Source organism: Galendromus occidentalis, unplaced genomic scaffold, assembly GCF_000255335.2.
Source record: "Galendromus occidentalis unplaced genomic scaffold, Mocc_1.1 scf7180000077086, whole genome shotgun sequence".
NCBI lineage: Eukaryota > Metazoa > Arthropoda > Arachnida > Mesostigmata > Phytoseiidae > Galendromus > Galendromus occidentalis.
The window spans coordinates 1,679,786-1,701,137 of record NW_003805074.1 but is presented as its reverse complement, the minus strand read 5'-3'; the positions used below and the strand labels follow the sequence as shown (position 1 = coordinate 1,701,137).

The window sequence follows — 21,352 nt, the reverse complement described above, 5'->3', positions numbered from 1 at the left end:
GCTAGACGGGGAGCACGTTCGAGCGCCACCAACAAGTCTTGTCCTCTCACAGACCCGGACGTCATAAGTGAGAGCCGTCGCCCCCACCGACGCTGAATGCGTCCCGTCGGGTGGCAATCGGTATTGGATACTTTACAATCGAGGAAAACATCGGGCGAGAAAAAAACGCTCTAATCCGGGGCGAGGAAAAACAATCTACGGATTGATAGACCGCTCCCGATAGGCTCGATCTCCGACGGAGGAAAGACCGGGACCGAAAAAAAAACGTGGAGAGGAGGGAAAATAAGGAGTTCGATCTCGACAAGAAGACCGCGGAACGAAAGGATTGCAGCCGGCGGCGGAAATCACTTCCGCCGATTGCTGACACGCTGGTCTGAGATTGGACTAGAAGCCAGAGGATTATGGATGAGCAACAAGGATTGAGGGGACGCTCGCTGTCGCATCCGTGCTTTATCACGATGCGGCAAGGCACATTCCGTGCACGCGGGAGCGTGACCGCGGAACTGTCACTGTCTTTCCGTCAGCAGCCGGTGTTACAAGATAACTAATAGCTACTTCTTCCACGCTTTGTTTTGATAAGGATAATCTCCTCAGACCGGTACGGTGATACGCACCTCCGCTGACAAGCGCCTGTCGGAGCTGTGCCGTATTCAATATCTGGGAAAGTTCCGATATTCGTACGAAGTCAATAAGCAGTGTCGATATCAACCACAATTTGAGGACTGGACCCCAGCTCTACGGTGCATGTCGTTTATTCTCTGGAGGTTTTGAATCATTTTCTCTTTGAGAGCATGTCAGAGCGTGAAGTTCGAGAGGGTAGGTCCCGTACTCATACACGATGACGCAACGAGACCGATATTCTCTCAAACTCTGCCGATGAGTCATCTCGAGGACAAACTACGTAGACCAAGCGTCTCAAGAGACTGGATGATCCGCGCGATGTCATGTGACATTCTGGATATTCTCGCAACATTCCAGCGACACGAAACGATCTCGTGTATTCCCCCGAGTCTTCAGAGAGAAACGATATCTGCTTGACAGCTTCTGTTTTTCTGTCGGCGACGAGCGCTCCCGTTGCCCCGATCCGATCAAAACCGAAAAATCAGCTCTCCCAGCGATGCTGAAAGAGCTCAAGAGCCTGAAGAATTCCGGATATCCCGCTGTTGTCATAGCTGCCGTTGTTGATATCGACGCTTCGATTGAGAAACAAGCCCTTTATTCGAGATCCTTTCAAGTCACCCCTTCCCTCGACGCCGTTCGATCCCGACGTTCCTGAGTCGAATATTGCGACCGGAATAATTATTATTCCTGCTGCGCCTCGCTTGTTCGAAAGATGTTCTGCCACTCATCCGGTGAGCATGCGTTCTATTCACTCTCATGCAGGCTTCGAAATACATGAGTTTTATCAGAGTTACCAAGAGGCCACTTAGTTGCTTCAGCCTTTCAAGTGTTCCGGCTCTCGTCGAACGCCGTTATCTTTACCGTGTTCGGCCTTCGGGATTCGAAAATCGAGCTGGTGTACACATCGTTCGAAGAGGCTGCTGCGCAGCTAGAGACACCTTCTCCTCATCACGTCGATTTCAGTTCCACTGCATAACAAGGTTGGAGTGCGTTTTTCCATCCCGAGTACCGTGGGAGCAAATCGAGGAGTACGGTGGCCTACTCTCGTCAGACATGCTAGGCCTCCCTAATGGGTGCACGGATGCGAACCCTGAGAATCGCCTTCGGCTCAGGCAGCAGAACCAGATAAGCATCTTTCACGAATTCTCGACTCGGAATTCTCAATCGAGCCGCAAAACCTTTATCAAAAGATTAATGGATCGCGAAATTTTGGATACAGCCGGAGATTTCACGACGACTTCTTTTTTCTGTCAGTCGAATCGCGCCGTGAGGAATCGCTCCAAATGGGGACACGGTGCGACAGGCTTGTGCGTTTTGGAAGCCAGGAGACTTCGGGAGCCCTGTTCCATGGAAAGGGCTGCAGAATATCAAGACACGTTGCTTGATGGATCCTCTAACCGAGAATTTCGGCGCAGGCCGAACAAACAATTGGCGGTACGTCTCTGAATAGGGGGAACAACGAATGCAATGTCAAACGCACGACTTGAGCGATCTGACAAGCGGAGCACAGTCGTCCTGGACGCCGCCAGAGACACGCTCGGGCACCTCTCCGTCTGTGGCCGACCAGACTATCGTCGGCGAGAGGTCAATCTGGTGGAGGTCCGGAGGGAATGTGAATTCGTACTCGACCAGTACAACGTCTCGATCTGTCGAGCATTTGATACAATTTGACAACATGGATTCTCAGGCCGCAGTGATCGCAGTGATCAAGTTGGATGCAGAAGAAGCTAATCAGGGTTACAAGAGAAGAAGAGCCATTGTCATCTGATCGGAATGGGAGGACTCGGCCGGTTTTTTTCGATCCGAAAATCAGGTCAACACTTGGGTCGTGCCTTGCTTAGTTAGATTACATCTCGAGACACCTAGACAATCACTGGAGGAGCGCATCCTCACAAGGGCACGGACTGAAATATTGAGTGAAATCCAGTCCGTGCCGCCTGCACTAGACTGGCTGGAGAAAATCTCAGAGCGATATGGTTTCGGCCACTACCTTTACCCTAAGCGAGATTCAAAAGCCGTCGGAGAGTTCACTTCCTTTCACCTCGGGTTCTCAAGCTGTTGCTCGACACTTCGCGGTCCACGGAATGCCGGCTGTTCGTGGTCACGGGTCACTGTGAGTTGGATTTCAACGTGGGTGGTCAACAGAATGTCGACCGACGACCTGTTCTCTGGAGGTGTAGTTTCAGCCGATGCTCCTTGTTGTTTGTTACGTGGTAGTAGAGTCTCGAATCCCGAATCACTCGAGACGCTTCTCGGCACAGAATCCGCCGGATACTAGGAGATCTCGTGTTTCGCGAGCGAAAAAACCTGGAGCCGTGACAGTATACTCTCCAAAAAGTCATCAGTCTCCATAATTCTAGTCAAGAGCGTTAGAAAAAAACGAGAGAGATCATCATCTCGAAGCCTGACATGTCCGAAAGCGGGGAAGGAAGAAATCTTGTCAAGCAAGGGATCACGGAGAAAGGCAAAAGTGCGCGGAGCGGCCCGTAGGGCACAGGGGAGAAACCACAGAAGCGGTCAGCTTGTCTCGAACGGGACACTGCGACTTTCAACTATGGACTATCAACTCGCTCCACGTTCTTTCTAATCGCTTACGTCCGCATATGACGATCTCCGGATCGCTATCGTTTCTAACCCTGACCGATCAAGAGGAAACGCTCTCGATTCTGCCAGGCTCTCCCCGTGGCAGCAGGATATAGTCAAGACGACATCGGAGCTGAAATGTATCTCCGACGAGAATGATCTCGATGCTTGCGTATTGGTGAGGTCTTTAGTATTCAATCAATGGCAAGCGTCGTTCCCGTCGACGACGCGAGCCATGGGTAAATTGTCTTCGTGTCGGCAGCCTGCTGAGTCCAAAGGGCGAAATCTCGATCGAAGAGGAAAATCCAGGGAATAAATGAGCCCCGTGGATATTTCCCGCGGAATATTTTGTGTTCGTCGGGAAGAGGTCAGCTGGCTCGTGCAAGATCTCCCTCGGGTATTAGAGAGAGAGAGCCGATGCGGCCGGATTGCAGGAATCATCCACGGAATCTTGCGGGAAATCACATCCCTTGCCCGAGCGATGAGCTCAATGCGTGATCTATTCGCATTATCAAAGATGCCAACATGGAAGGCACGTTCCGCGAAATAAGTTCGGAGCGGATTCAGAAACTCAATACGCTGTTGGGAGGTAGGGAGACGCATCACTGGCGCGCGCGGCGTCTCCATCAAATTAGGCGAGGCTGCGTGGAGCTCATCGGTGAGAACCATTGCCTGGCAAAGAATCAGCAAACCTCTCCGGATCGTGGCCATTCTAGGAATTCACGATGCAAACCGCTCGAGCTCCCACGAAAGAATCCGAACCCTCTCAGCTGCGACCACAGCCACGCGAGCTAGGTTTGAATAAGATGTTTTATACATCGGCTCTACTCTCAGCGGATACTGTTGCTCAAGCCGCAACCTCTAAACATGAGAACTGCGGCTGCATGATTTCTGACTCATTATTCGCTACGTTGGTCAGTGCGTCGACCGAGTAGAATTAAATATCAAGCATGTCTAACAATTGAATTCTCCCGGAAACATGTCGGGACGAATTTTCGAAATTGTAGAACCGCCGTGGAGGGCTGTCGGAACTTCGTTCCGCTCAGTCACTTAGTCGGAAACGTCAGGAATACCAGACCATGGTAAGGACCTCCCGTGCGGGAGCGGGTATTTCAAGAATCCAATCAACTTCAAAGATAAGCCCGGACAAAGGAGGAACATTTTTTCAATTTATCGCTCGGTCAAGCAATGCGGAACCCGGTGCAAGCTGACACCGCTTCTTCTTGAAATGTCCAACCCGCCGCAAGGCGAGTTTATTCTGCATTGTTAAAGTACTGCATGAAACCAAATTGAAGTCTCAACAGCGAAGTAGCCGCTCCTCCATATCCGGTTGGGCACTCGGAAACCATTCTCCCTCAAGGACCCGGGAGCCGGGGAGTAAGGTTCGCGCGTGGCTCGACTCCTCGAAACAGCGGCCTCGCGACCGCAAGCCGACCGTCATGACGCGTCTACGTAGTCCAGCGAGTGTTCGATGTGTGAGCTCAACATCAAAGTCTCTTTGGAATCAGAGAAGCAGTTCATTGGACCCACCGCTGTCCATAGGGATGGGTGACGGCAGATGAAGCTGCGGATTGACATGAAATGTTTCCTATGGAGAAACGAGCTGCTGAACAGCAGCGGCTCGTTGAATAAACTCGCTCCATTCTACTCGGTCTACGTTCCTTCAAGTCCACCGCTAGATCCCGAGCGGAATCAGCACTTGACCGCCATCGCTCACCGAGTTCTGAATGGAGACTTTAAGAGTATTTATTTTATTGAGGCAATTATTAAACGCTTCTCCCCGTATGAGGACGGGAACTCTCACTGCGTCTTTCACCAGCTCTATATAAGTAAACGCCTCACATGCGTACGACTGACGCGAGTGTCCCGCAGGAGATGAACACGGATCTGGAAAACGCAGCAGAAAAGGCGAATTCCGAGTTCGTCGGGCACACCTCAGAGAACGTGACGCTCTTATCGATCACGCACGCGCGTCTCTGGTATTCCGCTTCATGTGCCTTAGTGAGCCGAGGCTTTGCCGGCCTTCTCGAGCGGCATTATTCTTGAGTTGCGGATGACATCCATCTGTTCAATGAGAGGGAACTCTCCAAAATCGAAAGAGTCAATCTCTCGAAATCCTTGACAGCGGTATCCACGGGTCGGCTCTGCGTCATCGGGAGCTGCATCATCATGGTTTGGACTATCCATGGCGAAGTTTTCGTCATACCGAAACGATCAGGACGAGATGCCCCCGGACGATTATGCGAAGAATTATTCTGTCCGAATGATTGGTCCCCGAGTTCTGAGCAAAGGTGTCGGTAAGCCACGTGACAGCGATCTGATTCCGCGTCCTGGATTTCAGACATGACAGGGCCCCATGAAGCCCCGCACAACTTTCTGAGGAAACATCAGGATCTCCGAGAGCCATTCGGAAAAAAAAACGACCATGTCGATGCGATACCACACTGACCGAAATCTGACCTTTCGAGGTTGAGCTATCATCGATTAAAGGATATTTTTATTCGAATGCGGTGAGCGGGGGGACACGTGAAGGCTGCGAGTATCCGCTGGACCCGGGATTCGATTTCGTCGAATTTAGACATGGTTCGCGTTTTGCTCCGAAGAAGTATCGGGGGCCATTCGTGCTCTCCCCGCGCATGATTTCGAATTCATACATATGTGTACTATGTCGAGTCGATTCCGGCACAACCCTACTCGACAGACAGAGACAATCTTATCACCGTATCCGCGATTATAATTATCGGTGTCGGCTTCGACATCACTGACCGCCCATGATTGTCAGGGTGGGCCAAGTTCTTGCTCATTAGCACCGAGGTTGATCCATGTGTGTCATTCGTGGCTGTGTGGTCATGCAGATCGCTCGGCATCGGGAGCCAGTCCGGAAAATCCCCGGGCAGACCTCACGTGCCGAGCGGAGCACATCGCACATACCAGCTCAACGAGCTTATCGGGGATATCCCCGAAAAACGCGGAAATTTCCTCCCCGACTCTATCGACTCGTGCGTTCCGGACCGAATCTCTGGCTTATCGCGATTCTTGGTGAAGTTCGAACGTATGCGCTTCGCCCTTGTATACCGGTCGCTACCGCATCCGCTCTTATCAGCAGCAACAACGCTCTCGTTTCGGGCGGAAAGCGATTCCTGACACCAGCTGATTATGTGGCAGCATCGGCGAGCAGACCGAAAGGACGCATGCCCAGCCCACGTCGTCGAATCTGCGAAATGTATCCAACACTGTTCGTAGGAGCGCCGCGATTCAAGACTCATTCCACGGCATTCACATTTGTAGCAATAAACGCTTGTGGGCGACGGATGACCGGCGGGAATCCTCTGCTTGCCTCACACGTACTCAATGTCACTGTCCATAGTCAGAGTGCGAAAGTCTCTTGAAACTGGAACGCACGCTGGAACTCGAGCAGTCTGACGCTCCCAGCGTCTCAGCGATTTCAGACCATCGATCTCGGAGCTCGAGGTTAATTTCCAGACATTGCAATCGATTACTCGCTCGAGAGTCTGCGGACAACTATCGCAGACACGTTCCCTCTCGTACCACCTTTCGCTTCTTGCAGTCTTTACGTTTCCGGAACAGGTCGGGGTGATTTATTCTCGATCCTAATATTCAGCGCTATCTCCGACCAATCTCCGTACAGGATATGAATCGTTGATGCAAAGCATGGGAATGCGCCTGACTCCGCGCGCAGAATCCGAGTCAATGAAACGTAGGATCTGTCCTGGTATTCGGAAACTCGAACAGATGCTCTGCTCGATAGGTCTCTCCTGAACTTCCCTCGGGTGCGCTTCGAACTGAGCAGCGTGATCGTTCGGCTGGAATTTCTGGAGATTTTCTGCTGCTATCTGTGCGGGGCTTGATACGGCGCTACGATATAAAAAAACGTAGACTACGACAGCACGGCTTCTCCTCGAGTCCTGCCGCCTGTCCGGAGCCAGAGGAGCTCTGTCTTTTTCTCTCGACGAGCGGCAGTCGTTCCGAGAGCTAAATGAGCCTTTCAGACTCTCGACTTTGGACGTTCATCCGTGCTTTATTCTCTGCCTCACGAGAATCTCCGCGGTCTCGTCAAACGTTGAACGAGCGCAGAGCTCGAAATCGCCAAAGAACAGCCTCGTTTCGTGAGCATGCGGAGAAGTTTGGCGCGAAACCGGTGCCACTCTGCTTTGGTCGGCCCGAGCATGGCGCCCTATGCCGCTTGATTGCCTCGAGGGCCCCGCATCGCGCGCCGGTATCGCTTGGCTTCTTCCACATATGCGATCTGTGCCACGCGGTGATGGAGGCGCGGTACTTTCAAATAATATTTATTTCTATGTGAGATGATATCACACAGAAAATAGCGTTCCACTCGACTGCCACACCGACTTGACGACGCTCCATCAGCGACATGGACAGCGTTGTCAATGCAAATCAATCCCGCTCGAGTGAGGACTAGCCACCCACCGGTCGGGTTGGGGCTTGGGAGGGGATTTCTTCAGCTCGTTCGAAACTCACTTTGGTTTCTTTGATTTTCCATTGAGGAGCAAGGGTTCCTTGGAGTCCTCGTCTTTTTCCATTTCTCGCTACACGTTCACTAAACAGCTTTACGACTTTATCGGAATCACTGGCTGATCGAATGAGTTGGGAACAATCGAACACAAGGCTAGCACATGGAATTGGCTCCCTTCTGTTGAGTACTTATGGTCCCTTTCGGTCTGGCCAGTTCTACTCCGACTGCTGCCACAAGAGGGCGTTGGAACTGTTGCTCTTCGAGCGCCACGGCTTCTACTAGCCACACAGAAGGTGACAGATACGCAGATGGATGGATGGTCGGACCGACCGATCGACCGACCGACAGACAGACGCACTGACTGCCGTGGACGCATCGACAGCCAGAAAGTCTGTCCAGCTTGACACCATCGGCGACGTATTCATGGCAAACTCGATGACTGAACTCATCACAGTGCAGCAGGCCTGTCGCCGCATCGACTGCTGCTGCTGACGTCGTTCGCACCCATTCATTTCATTCATCATGCTCTTGGTCGACATATATTTCGCCGTTTCAGCATGGTGGCTAGCAGCCGATCGGGGATACTATGCGTTTGACACCCTCGCGTCGAAGACAATCGATTCCAGCCGGTGTCCCGCTCAGCGCTGACCACCGCGAGCCGGCCACCGAATTGTTCGTTTCTGCTCCACCCTTGCCGAACGGATCGCGCTCGACCGTTCGTCGAACTCCCTGCCGCCTTTTAGAACATGATATACCTGTTTCTGCTGTCCACGTGGAGTGATTTCATTCTTAAAAAGGCGAGGAGTTTTAGTGCGAAAGGAAAAGAATAACTCCAGAAAAGCGTCAGCGCTTCTACAGCGGCGTGGGCAAACAGCTCACTGCGGATCCGCGCCGTTAGTCGGGCTCGCGCAATCCTTCATGTCAGCTATTCCCGATGATCTGTCCGCACCGCCTTCGTGTTCGGATTTATGGTCACGCTGACATTGCGATAGGGGCAAGGGTTGAATCTTCCGCGGATGGGTGACTCGCGAGGGGCTCAGAAACCAAACGATGACCGGGAGTCTCGAGGGCTAAACGAGGACCAGAATCCTTGATCTCCTCATTGGAGCATCGATTCCTTCCCCTGAGGAGCGAGTCTCGCCCGCGACGAGGTGTGAAATAAATTTTAATCCCTCTCTGAGCTCCCGCTGGCGTCACAACGGCCACTCTTGTTGTTCGAAGGATACTGAGTTTCCCCGAAACAATTTCCTGTTCAATTTTTTGGTTACTTCCTGATCTCCGGAGCACGCAGCGCAGCTTCCATTCAAGTTTTTAAAGATCGTGGTGAGGATTTCAGTACGAAGTCTAACCCAACAGCATCTCGGGATTCGCCCACAATCATAATTTTCTGACTTTTACAACGGCGGAATCATTCTATATGACGTATTACAGCCGATCGATTAGGGCCAAACTATGCTCGGACTAGCACTCCTTGGTTACGCGAGCTGATAAAGACTTCGACTCATTGCCATCAATATCTCTTACGGCTACCCTCCATAAGAAAAGATGGAGGTAATCGGAACATACCTGGAGACCGGAGTAGCACTATCTGAGGATAACTCTGTCTAGAGAGCTCTCCGAATCGAATCTTCATGGTGAGCTCAGATCGAACAACGCACTGAACGCGGGAGGTCATCGGACCTCACGAAGCAGTCCTTTCGCAAAAAGAATCGTCGCGCAGCTCAGCTCGAACTTCGACATATCCCTTGTCCTAATGTGAACTAAGTCGTACTCACTTGCGGGACTTCGGACGAATTTGTCTCCATGAGCCAACCATCTCGAGATTAAAAGTTCCTCAGAGGGGATCAGAGTTGAGTTTCTCCTCTCTTTTCCACGCTGTCAACAACGAGTGGTGGCGCTTTTCCCCGATGAATATTCTAGCCAATCGGTGTATTGGCTCAGTGGCTCATATCGAAACAGAACTTCACAACAAAGAATCCCGTCACAACAAGAGCACGAACATCACATGAATGAGTTGATTGAGTGATCTCTCACGGAACGTTCCACCACAAACTCGAGACCGAATGAGCGCTCATTTCACGTTCATCGAATCATCCCCCTGGTGTGATTTGGATCTGCGATTCCCTGACTTCACGAGAGAGAGAGGCGAATACGAAAACTTTACCAGCGAAGAACAATTCGCATTTTCTGACGAGAGAGCGCGACAAAGAGTGAGGCATAGAACACTCGGTATTTCCGTTGCGTACCCGGGTAGCGCTGTGACAAAACTGATGGACAGCACTTTATTTTTCTTCTTCTAACTCTTCGCTTTGAGAAAGCTCACTTTCTGACCGACTGCGGTGGCGGCGTCGCGCAGTGTACTGTGTTGAAGGGAGGGCAACGATTCAGCCTCCCCCGACACACGCTACGTACGTTGAGACGTTTAACTACCGCGGAAATCGCCGCCCGGCAAAATTGTTCAAGCCTGCCAACGTTCCATTATAGACCGATTGCTCTGACCAATTTTAGTTCAACTGACCTTTAGGGTTATGCTGAGAACCACTATTGCCGCAACTTGTTCTACCTGTTCCTCGGGAGTGTGGAATCTGATGTATCACCGTATTGAAGATTTATGCTGCCGTAGCAGCACCCACGACTTCAATATTATACTTTGCCGTAGTTTAGCACTAATGTCTGCGGCGGTGATAACGTCCACTGGCACTTGGATCGAGCCCCAGAGGTGAGTTTTGCACTTGAAGGGGCAAAATGAACGGTACAGCTCCGATCGGATGCTTAAGAAGACTAGAATTTAGTTAGTCTGAGAATGCGCGAAATGCGACGGGATTTCCAAGGCTACGCTACGTCATTCAACCTTTCCGTATAATTTAAACAATTATGGATGTAGCTGAAGATGAAGCGATTGGAAGCGGAAGTATCGCTGGGAGCCGGAGAAGAAGAACGAGACAAACAGAAACAGAATGAACAGACTGCTCCCTCAGATCGGGGCGAATACTCCATCAATCAGTTTTAAACGTGCTCGTTCTTCCCATTCGAGGAACGGCCACGGAATCCGTGTTTGTTTTCGCTGATGGAGAGTCTTGAGGGAGCAGGGAAGCTTTCTCAAACTTCTCTTAGTCTCACACAGACTCACAGTAGATCATTTACGTCGAGAGGAATCAGTACGGATGGGTGAGGAGACGGCGGCGACTCCAGAGGAGCCGTTGATGGCGCGGAGCAACAGGGATTTGAATGAATCTGTCGACTAAAGCGTTTGGGCATTATTTCTCGGGGAACGCGATACGCTGCGAAACCTGGTCCCCGGAGTTTCGACCCATGACCTATAATTTCGGTGATGAATGGTTCATATGAAAACATCGCAGAAGCCCAGACTCTCGACGCTCACGGAGAGGAATCCGGAAGCTCCTGACATTCGGAGAGTATTCTGAGATTGGAGCCAAATTCACTAGCCATTTGACAGGGATGTGACCCCCGTAGACCGTAAACTGTTCCCTGTACGCTCTTCAGGAAAATAATGGAACCAACACGACCCATTCAGTTCCGGGCTCACAGTCAGTCGAGGTACATAAACTTGATGTTCATATCCTTCTCGACCCTCCCCCATAAACCCATACAGCGCTGCATCTAGGGCGAATGCTCGTCGGGGGCGGTGGGGTGTGCGGCATGACAGTCGGGCTAAACTACCGTGATCGCAGTAGGTATCACCGCGGTGCGAGAAGAATGACCCTTTCACGAGCGAGCGAGACTTGCATCCCAAGAGCTTGAAATTTGTCTCAGATGAGCCTCCTGTCACTCAGCATCTTAGATAGATTGAGGCTCCTCGTTGAGTTACGACCCTTGCTAACGAGCGGCGACCCTGATCGTTCTCTGTCCTCGCCCTTTGTTCGGCTTTCGAAGCTCGGGAGCGGATCAGGCATACATATAGCTTCTGCGGAGAATCCTGATTGAGGACGTTTCCGCGGGCAAGCTGTTTCATTCGAATGTGAGATTCGCGCTCGTCTCTGTCCCGAGATGTCCGTTGTGAGATAGAATAAAATCTCTTCGGATCCTCCAACATCGTCGTCCGATCCGCTGGAATCCCTCAGCAAGTTCGCTCTCATTCTCGATGCATGAATTAAATACATCGATCGGAGCATTCGAGTGGGACGATCATCTCAGTCGAGCCACACTCAAACTCCAAATGAGGACGATCGAATCTACTTCCCTATGCTCCAAAGTTTTCGCTGTCTCCCCTGAACCTGAGACCGAACAGGACAGGAATCACTCAGTCCACCGGATTGGAAGCTCATCCCGGATCGTGTGAAGAGAAGCTCTCGAGCGAGTCATGACCAATTCGGAAACAAATCGTGCAGAAGGAACAAGAGCGAATGCTGTTGACATTTATTGCTGAGAGCTCTTTCCCGCTAAGCTACAATACTCAGAAGCCGGATTAGCTAGTTCTTAGAAGCTATCCGACCTCAGAATGAGCTCTGTCTTCACCCTCGACAAAACTACACTTATCAAACCACGACGTTTGTCAAAGTCCTTATTCCCCGTGACCCTTCGCGGAATCGCATAATTTCCAGAGTTGACCATCGACGTCGGGAAACATTCCTTGTCTACGAGGGGACGGCCACGAACAAAATCGGGTCATACGATACACCATGGTACCGATGGACAGCAGGGTTGAAATCGTCATGGAGAGCCGTCGAAGACCTAACGACAGGGGATGAATACGCGGACCGTCGATTTACGCGATACATCAATGACGAGCTGGAGCAGAAGAAACTCAATCCAAACCTTTTTCAGCGCGCAGAGAAACAACGGTCCCCGGAGCTCAGGAGTCGCTCTTCCGTCTACTGTTTCCTAGTCTCGAAATTGGAAATTGCTCTACAGCTGCTTGCAACACGACACCGCGCTGCGGACGCGAGAAACCGAGAAGCTGTAGAAACCTGAGCTCGCCGGGGAGTTGAATCTTTTCAGCTCTTAGCAACCTATGAAGCCAGCTGGACATTGCGCAGAGGGACTCACATAAATCAAATCTCGCAGTCGGCTGTTTTGTCGGCGAGAAGGGTACGAGTGAGCAGCCGAAGCTAGAAGCACCGATAGGAACGTTTTATGGTTAGCTTTACGTTTCTCAGTGACGGCGCTTATTTTATGGTGCGATTGACTCTTCAGAGCAAGATAAATAAACGCTGCGGGTATCCCGTGCTCTCTGTGCAGATCGGCGGCCGACGACGTGCCGTGTGAATACTTATGGTCGGAGCGTGCCGCCGGATGCGACGAGTATTCATCGAGTTCTCTTAGTGGTAATCGCTGCTTGCGCCGAGGATCTAATTCCCTTCTGAGTGAATTACAATGAACTGAGACATCGGCATAAGGAAAGCGTCCACGCCGGGGCCGTCATGGGACAACGGCAAACGCCGAGTCCCTCCGGGCTGCGTAGGGCTTCTCATTCTTAATGAAAGAGCGGGAGAGTTTCCATCCTCTCCGTCGATGTGTCTGCTTGATGTCAAAATCGAGAAGGCCGTTCAGCAGCCGGAGTCGGGCTCGACTGCGGAGGCGGGACTCGGCAATTTCGTTAGGTTTGCTGTCAATTCTGCGCGAGGTCTCCCAATGATTCTCGGGCAGACGGATGGACTCAGCTGAAGAACACGTTGCCATGCTCCCGATCTTGAGAGAAAGGATTTTACGGACACGAGAGCGGATCATCTTGAAGGACGGCTCTCGGGCTTGTTGCTCGTCTGTAGGAGCGACCTCGAATTGGTGATTTCGGTCGGTCGGCATTCGTCTCGGATCTCCGAGCTCGCATCTGCGATGTGAGGTTCTCCGCATATTACGCCTAATATCCATTTAGGCATGGAAACCCGCGCAGCGAGCACCGCCCCGTACCCTCGTTGTGGGCAGATCGCCGTGACTTATAGGTAGTGGGCCGGTGTTATGTTGAATGCGCAGAAACGGTTCGCAAGACTCTCGGTCGTTCATTCACCCTCTAGTCTGACTCGGAGGCGATTCGAACTACGCGTTGTCACAGAGGGCGGTTGGTTAAGCAAGAAGCCCGGTCATTGCATGGCAGTCGCTAAATGATCGCGTCGCACTCTCATCCAGCAATGGACCAGACCCTGATTGTCGAATGGGGAAGCGTCACAGATAGCGAGCCGGAGTTCGATGTGCAAAAATTATTCCGGAAGATCGAGGCGAAAGGCGGGCCTTGTCTGAAAGTGACTCTCTGATGTACGGCGCGGCGGCGTTGACAACAAGTCATCACAACGATCTACGGGAGCAGATTCTTTGGCAAGTCGTGGGCTTTTCCCCTCACGCCGGATTCGGGGACGCAATCGAGGAAAACCAATTCCGATTTCGATCAATCTGATGCGTGGCACTCGACTTAACACAGAACCGATCTCTCCACTCATTTATTCAAGGGAGGGAGAAGGACTCCGGCACGGAACGAATTCATCTAACCGTATCAGACTGAAGTTGTGACGTGAATTTCTGTGGGAGCGAGCTTGTTTGCTTTCCTGTCGCCCCGATGCGGGCGGATCCGTCCCTGAATGAAGAGGAGTCCAGCTTTCTTGATTCTGAAGGTCGTTGCTTGGAATGCATAGCACGAAGCCTTTCGAACCCGTTCGCATGTCCGGGATCATTATCAAACGGAGAAGACACTCTTCCTCGCCGAGAGCGTCATGCCTCGATAGCTTTCAGTGTGTGTTGTTACTGAATTCACTTAATGTTAATAATCGGTTTCGCCCAGACCAACAGTGACAAGCCGCGCTGCTTTCATCGAGCTTCATCGGATGCAAATCGGATTCAGCCCGTTTTTCCCCGCTGACATAAATTCACTCATTTGTTCGCTCAGCCATTCGAATCATCCTCATTGAATTGAAGGAAAATCGGCTGCTGTACTGGAAAGCAGATAATTGCTCCGAGGGACCTGGCTGCCACGCAACGAGCGGATCAACCTCGCGCGGAGACAGGTTTCCGCACCATCCGAAGGGTTCCCGGCGCTCCAGCCTAACACCCACGTGATTCTTCTCATCGATCCACTCTGTGGTACGGCATCCGCGTCGTGAAGCCAGACGATGGCCCGGGGCTCGGGGGCCACGGAACATTCGGAGGCTTCCGAAATTCTTCGGAAAAGAGGTTCCAGCGAACGCAACATGTAATCCGACTCGGGCAGCTGAGAAACCGAAGGATGCTCTCAGAGATGCTCGCAAACATCCATAGCAGCATCTCATCGCGACTGGCAACCGTGTTTCTCGGTTTTTTTTCGTCCTCCGAACTCGAGTAAATTCCTTCCCAGTCACTATGCTCTCCCCACCGGTTCACATCGAATTCAAGATCGGCATCTGCGGAGACTCCGTTTCTGGAGTCGGTTTCCGGCGAGCTCGAGCACTTACTCCACGTTCTCATGCCGTCCAGTAGTGTCAGGAAAGGGAATTTCCGTTCGCCTGAACCCCCACGCCGTCTTTCGTCTCGAAGATCTCGGGAGCGTTCCCGAAATCCTGCCCGAGACAATCAGGCACCGTACCGCACTGAAAGACATGGAACTTACCCTTAAACAGCAGTCTTTCTAGAGTAGCTCTTCGTCAATGCTATCCTGTTCCATGGTTTCGGAGGAGAGCTGGTCTGCCTCTGCGCGTAAAAGTCGCGAGATCGTCAGAACAGAACGAAGAGTCTAACGCCCGAACACAAACACAATCACAACACACTACGGTGCAGCTATCTGGATTGTAGGAGACACGTCGAGAGGTTTTCTAGGCAGGTTTTATTTTTCGTAGCTCGCTTGTGGTAGGGGTGGTGTTGGTAAGATGGCCGAGATGTCTGTTTGAGGGAAAGAAGGTCACCGGTATGGGTAAGAGCTCTGAGGGGGAGAGGCTGCGACGAGAGAGTAGGGGCCGCAATCCGAGAGCATAGCTCGAACTCCGGGTCGCTGACTCCGTCTGAGGGAAAGCAAAGATTCGTTCATCTCCCAGGAACGACCTCCCATCCAGGCCCCGTCAGAGGTGGCTGTGCGAATTCCCTTCGATTTGAGGAAGACGAGAGAGCGTCCTGGGGTTTTCGTAGGGCCCCTCGCTTTCCGAGGCCTCAGCGACCGAGGCACACTCTCGGAAGCCAACCGGCGACTCAGACGGCCGCGGAAAGCGGAGGGGGTTCCGATCAGGGCCGACTTGGAATTGTACTGGTGTCTCCGTCGCGAGTAACTGCGAATGCCGTCGGACGCAATGCACAGCTGAAGCCAATTTGCCGTCTCACGAGCTTACCACCAAGCCAAGCAGCCCGCCAGCGCACCGGCTGAGGTCCAAGCTCTGCTGGGGGAGACCTGGAGCTCGACCGAAACGTACGGATTATATGCTCACTACATCCTCATGTTCGGCGGAGTCCTCCCTTCCCCACGCGGCTGCCTCGTTCCTTCGTTTGTTTGTCAGTCAGTCAGTCAGCCCGTATAGTGAATGCAGTATGTCGAGAAAGCTCAGTAGCTTCAATTCGAGCGGCCGGGAACCTCATGACCGGTGCTGTTCTACAAATAGCCTGTCTGTTCTGAGAGAACTTACTAAAATACTCTTGTTTATGCTTCCTATCTCCCACGTCGGCTCTATCATGCGGGATTGATGGCCTAGCCCGATCGCTGCTCACAGCATCTATTTTTCATATTCGGGAATTAGATAAACTGCAAAACGATTTTTCCTCCCGGTCGAAGCTTGTTGAGTGCGGCCGAGGACCAGCTTCTACCTCCTGAGACCCTCGTTCGAGTTGCACTTCCCATGAGACGGTTAAGCAAGTCTGATCCGCTGGGCCGTCACGAGAGAGCGAAGTATCGCCGTCTGTTCGCGTCCAGAAGAAAACACTGAACGAAATGGACTATCCCGCTCCGGAAAAAAGACCCTCTCTTCATTGAAAGGGTAGAATGACGGGGGGCAGAGCTCTCGCATTCAAGTACCTGTATGAATTTATTCGACAAGGTTTTTGTTACATGTCAACGTTGACTCGTCGGGGCTAATATCGACTAAACGTCTGTCCGCCGTCTGTTGCCTTTTAGCTCAAAGCTGTCAGCTCTCACGTCACGCCGATCTACCACCGTCTTCAGCGCTCGGTAAGTGACGTCAGGGAGGTGATCCGTTAGCATATGGGCCGAGATGATCACATGGTCGAAATACTCTGGTGGAGACCACCAAGTCTCAAAGCTAGAAGAACCAGGAATATTTTTTCACCGCGTTAATTTTTACCCGCACGCCGAGAGCGAGATCGTATCAATATTCTGATTATTATTCTGCCGTCCTTTCTCGGTGGGAATAATGAACAATCTGCCGAATTCGTCGTCGATATTCTGATTACGTATCGAAATAGGTGTGGAAGTGGCATTACCCTTCGTCGGCTTCTGTCAGATACAATATCCTCCCCGGCGGGTAGAGCTTGTGCTTGGAAAGACTGCCAACTCCAACATTCACTACCGTCGTGAGACACAAGTTGTTCGTGTTCTGCAATGAATCCTAGCAACATGGGCGAACGTGATCCTCCCTCTATGTCCAACCGCTGCAGCGGTCTTTGATTGGGATCAAATATAATAATCAGAATTTACGATCTGTCGATGGAGCGTCGTACGTACTTGTGGAGTAGGATGTGGGCCGTAATAAGAACTCGACGATGTTCTTTCATTATTCTTCTTCGATATGACATCGAGTTTCCTGATGATTGCCTCGAATTTCTTCTTTTGTTTCTCCTCGTACTTTGCCGTCGGCGAGCCGCTCATGCGGGGGGTGTTCCTCCGACTTCTCGAATTGAAGAAAAATGAGTTCAGACCCTGAAATTCCGGCCGTTTGAGATTTATGGTCCTCCGAGGTGAGCCAGAGAGTGAAACCCGAGCTACCGAACGGCTGCGAGGAAATTTCCTACCCCGATGATGATTTCGTGCTTCGGCCGATCCGCCTCCATCAAACATATCAGCATCTGTTTTTTGAGTTCGTCAAGTTGCGCGAGACCCAATCGCGGCACAACGTCGTCTCCTACGATGACGCTGAACACGAATGATTCTGTGTACCGGCAAAGCTCACGGCTGAACGTCCCGCCTGGAAAAGCGCAGATGGGGACTCAGGGGATATTCGCCCGGGCTCAAGCTTGATCCTCTCCCCGTAATGTGGGAAAATTCTTTCGATTCAAATATGGAGAGACGGTGGAACTCGGATCAGAGGTCTTCCCCGCCTTTAAGATGGCTCTCATCGGCCATCCAGAGCATGACTCGAGGGGAAATGTACCAGGAGGGGAAAAAGAGAAAACGATGAGTTCCGGGAACTTGTCGCGCAAGAGTATCCCAAGCGTTGCCGCGACCCCGGCTCCCAGTGAATGCCCTGGAACGAGGGTTATTCATCTTTTAATTCGAGCACGTGATCAGCTCGAGGCAGAGCGTCAAGGTCAGGGGACCTAGGCGCGAGCATGGGACGCGCTCTTACGACTTGCTGTTCTCCCCCGGGGCAGTCTCTCCGACTCACCAGCTAGGACCAGTCTATACGTCGGATTCCTTTTGAAAGCTTGTTCGAGAATGCAATTCTCCGAAAGTCTGGAAAACCGAGTCTCACATCAGGTTTCGAAAGACGGAAATCGAATTGTGTTTATGCGAAGTTTTCAGAGTACTCATCAGGAATTGTCGTCAACTCACTGCTCCATGATGTATTTGGCACACTTGAGTATTCCTTTGTGGCACCTCGAGTCAGGAGGAACTCCTCTGACTCCGATACGGGTGGAATCACCGGTGAAATCAGTGAGAATATCATTTACGCTCAAAGTACCTCTGACCACAAGCAGGACTGAGCGTGTACTGTGATCGTAACAAACAAAAAACGGTATCTGGAAGAGTGAAGCGGAAACCACCGAGTCACTTCGATCCGAAAATTCGGTCCAGTCTAGCTCGGTTCCGCCAGTTGCCCTCAGAGCTCGGAGTGAAACGAGCTCCCTCCCCGTATCGCTGGCATTGAATGAATCGTAAGTTAATGAGTCCCTCTCAAAACAGGGCCCACCTTGTACAAGGAGTCTTTGAATGAGATCATCAAAATATCTTGCTTGGAGACCTTCGCCAAGGTCCTCACGGTCGCCGTATGACACTCGCAACAGTTGTCTCCCCGCATGCGCAACCCCAGGGGGGATCTAAAGCACGAGAAGCATCTCAATCCTTTCCAAATTATACAGAGTCCCGTGCAGAGATGCGTCAGCATGAAGGCCGGCCAGCCATATGAACCCCAAGCGAACCTACGGGGAAAAACTTCGAACCTCAGGCGTGCATACGATACGATCCCGATCGAACTGTATCCAGAGATCGCGTTTTTATTTTCGGCGAAAATTCCGACCTCATGAAATGCAGAGCGTTCTCGGGAGTCATCCAGTCAACAGGAGGCAGCATCGTAGGCTGGATGGTGATCGGAATCGAACGGTTGTGATAAGCAGTCAGCGGGTACTTCTGGCCGCCAGCAGTGTGACCTTGAACGAGACAATTGATTTTTGCGCTCAAGCCCTTCACGGAGCCGCAAAACGCAGCAGAGCTCACTCAGCAACAGATCGCACAACTTACCGGTGACCTTCCTCAGCCTGTTCTGTTTCTTGCGGAGAAGAACGAGCGCACAGAGGAGATCGCTTGGCACTACGTCAATGTCGTTGAACCAGCCACTGAAAAGCTCCGCAACATCCTGGTACGCGTCTCGGGACCCTGTGTCGAATGAGACGCAGCAGAACAGAAGCTGGATTCTGAAATGAAATTACTAATGCTCGATGCTATTTCGGGACTCAGTCGAAGAGGAGGCTTGAAAAGTCGGAAACTCATCACGAGCCACGGGAACTCACCGCCGGAGCCAACTCCGATGGAGTTTTTGCCGTCCTTTCTCGGTGGGAATAATGAACAATCTGCCGAATTCGTCGTCGATATTCTCGTTCGATGGAAAATGTTTTATAGAGCCGGCTGGATCGAACACAGAATATACTCCGAGGAGGATCAAAACTGTCATAGCCAGCCCCAAATAAACCATACTTTGCGCCGAACGGTAGAGGGGATGAACGACGCAGACCGGGGGAATTTCGTCCACACGCAAGATCCCAGACCATACAGCTCCGGTTAGATGCCAACCTTGAATAGGTGCGCCATTATCTAAAACTGATAACTCCGAGGAATCAACGAATTCTTCCATGATTTTTTTACATCCTAAACTTTTTCAATGAAATATCATGAATTCGCTAATCGAGATGGCGGGACGCCGTACGTACCTATCTCTGGGATGAAAAGAGCAGCCCGGATCGAGATGAGCCGAGTGACCCCTTCCCGCGGGCGCTCCCGCAGAACTGTACCCTGCATCGATCGATGGGTAATCAAGGCATTTATGGTCAGCGTGGCAATCTGCGAACATAAATAGTACATACCACAGATTAATTACTCGCATTATATACCCCGTCGCCGATTGCAGTTCTCAGAACACATCCAGATTAATAGAATTGATTGACTTACTTGAAGCAGCAGCAAACCGACTAGGTAACCGAAGAGGAGACGGCATCGGACCGCGCATCGGGAATCAAACGTCAGTGGCACTGTAAAGCAGGATACGCACGCCACGATCAACCTGCGAACATTACCGTTACTATTAGGCGAGGTCTAACTCTCAGAAACCTGCCTCAGTCTAGAGATCAGAGCGGCGTCTTGTCAGGATTTACCCGCAGGGCATTCTCTATTTGCCCTCGCAAAGTCTCTCAGATGAGAGCGAGAAGATGGGAGATCTGTCGGAACTTCAGGTTCGTTAGCTAGTGATAGTACTGCGATCCTCAGTACTGATCCAGCACAGCGGGTTGGCACTTCCGTACGCTGCACGACGAGATATTTGCATCATCTCGCTGAATCTAAAACAATCATTCTCGGCTGCTTCTCGCGGTGAGTACATCGCGCACGGTCGTGAATATTTTGCTCAGAACTCTATAAAGCTGGAGATACCCAAGTGCGTGTCCAGAATACGGCTTCTTCCGTGATCCAAGCATCGCACAGGCCCGCTGTTAAAGATTGTTGCGAGATATTCTGCCTTGGGACTCCTCTTGTAGCGTCGTGTCACTACTTCTGTGGGAACGTCGAGGCGACCGACGTCGGCGCATGGGACAACCGCAGCTCCGGCAGGAATGCGGAAAAGTCCTCCTGAGGGAAGGGCTTCGCGAGATCTGTTTGGGGGGGGGGGGCTTGCTTTGCCTCCGGAGGGGATGCGTCAACGAAGTCACGCAATCGGGAAGCGGGTGCATCGTCTGGCTTTTTCCAAGTTCTGAAAGTTTTAGGAATCGGCCTCTCTCGAAGCTTACCATGCGGTCCTGAGCAGGCTCTCTATAAGCGCGGGAATCGGGAGATCGTCACTGGATAAATTCCAACGGCGCCCTGCGAACAAAATCCCTGGCATCGAACCCTTTCATCAGAGGCTATGCAGGTCTGGAAAGCGAACCTGTAGGAGGAGGATGACAAGTCAGAGTTCGTCTCCCCGAAAGAAGTGTCTGTATCCCCCAGCGGATAGGACGATCCGGATGTGCGGACCTGGGGTTCTAGCGTAGTATTCACGGTGTGGAAGGAAAGTTAGCAGGCTACCGACAGTGAAGGCTGCCTTGATGTTACAGGGACCAAAATCAACGGAGGTTCGCGGGTCCGATGGAGCGTCAGTCAACCAGAGGACG

At 51.7% G+C, this 21,352-nt stretch overlaps 1 protein-coding gene across 1 annotated transcript; it reads right to left on the bottom strand.

The window, feature by feature from the left end:
• Window positions 1-16,605: 16,605 nt before the first annotated feature.
• LOC108863855 (sn1-specific diacylglycerol lipase beta) lies at window positions 16,606-21,084 on the bottom strand. The gene is made up of 14 exons (XM_018638505.2): window positions 20,990-21,084; window positions 20,160-20,271; window positions 19,922-20,051; window positions 19,505-19,784; window positions 19,236-19,408; window positions 19,015-19,144; window positions 18,688-18,916; window positions 18,330-18,517; window positions 18,163-18,230; window positions 17,929-18,021; window positions 17,570-17,742; window positions 17,283-17,477; window positions 17,042-17,166; window positions 16,606-16,860 (listed from the first exon to the last, which is right to left on the bottom strand). The coding sequence occupies exons 1-14, from the start codon at window positions 21,082-21,084 to the stop codon at window positions 16,683-16,685; spliced, it is 2,169 nt and encodes a 722-aa protein (XP_018494021.2). The 3' UTR covers window positions 16,606-16,682.
• Window positions 21,085-21,352: the final 268 nt, after the last annotated feature.

What these genes read in the sequence shown, in the direction of transcription:
- LOC108863855 (XM_018638505.2), bottom strand. Translation starts at nt 21,084, where the DNA reads ATGCCAGGGATTTTGTTCGCAGGGCGCCGTTGGAATTTATCCAGTGAC. An exon ending in TCGGTTTGCTGCTGCTTCAA is followed by an intron (nt 20,052 to 20,159) that starts GTAAGTCAATCA and finishes TTATGTTCGCAG; the next exon opens with ATTGCCACGCTGACCATAAA. An exon ending in AACGCTCTGCATTTCATGAG is followed by an intron (nt 18,917 to 19,014) that starts GTCGGAATTTTC and finishes TTTTCCCCGTAG; the next exon opens with GTTCGCTTGGGGTTCATATG.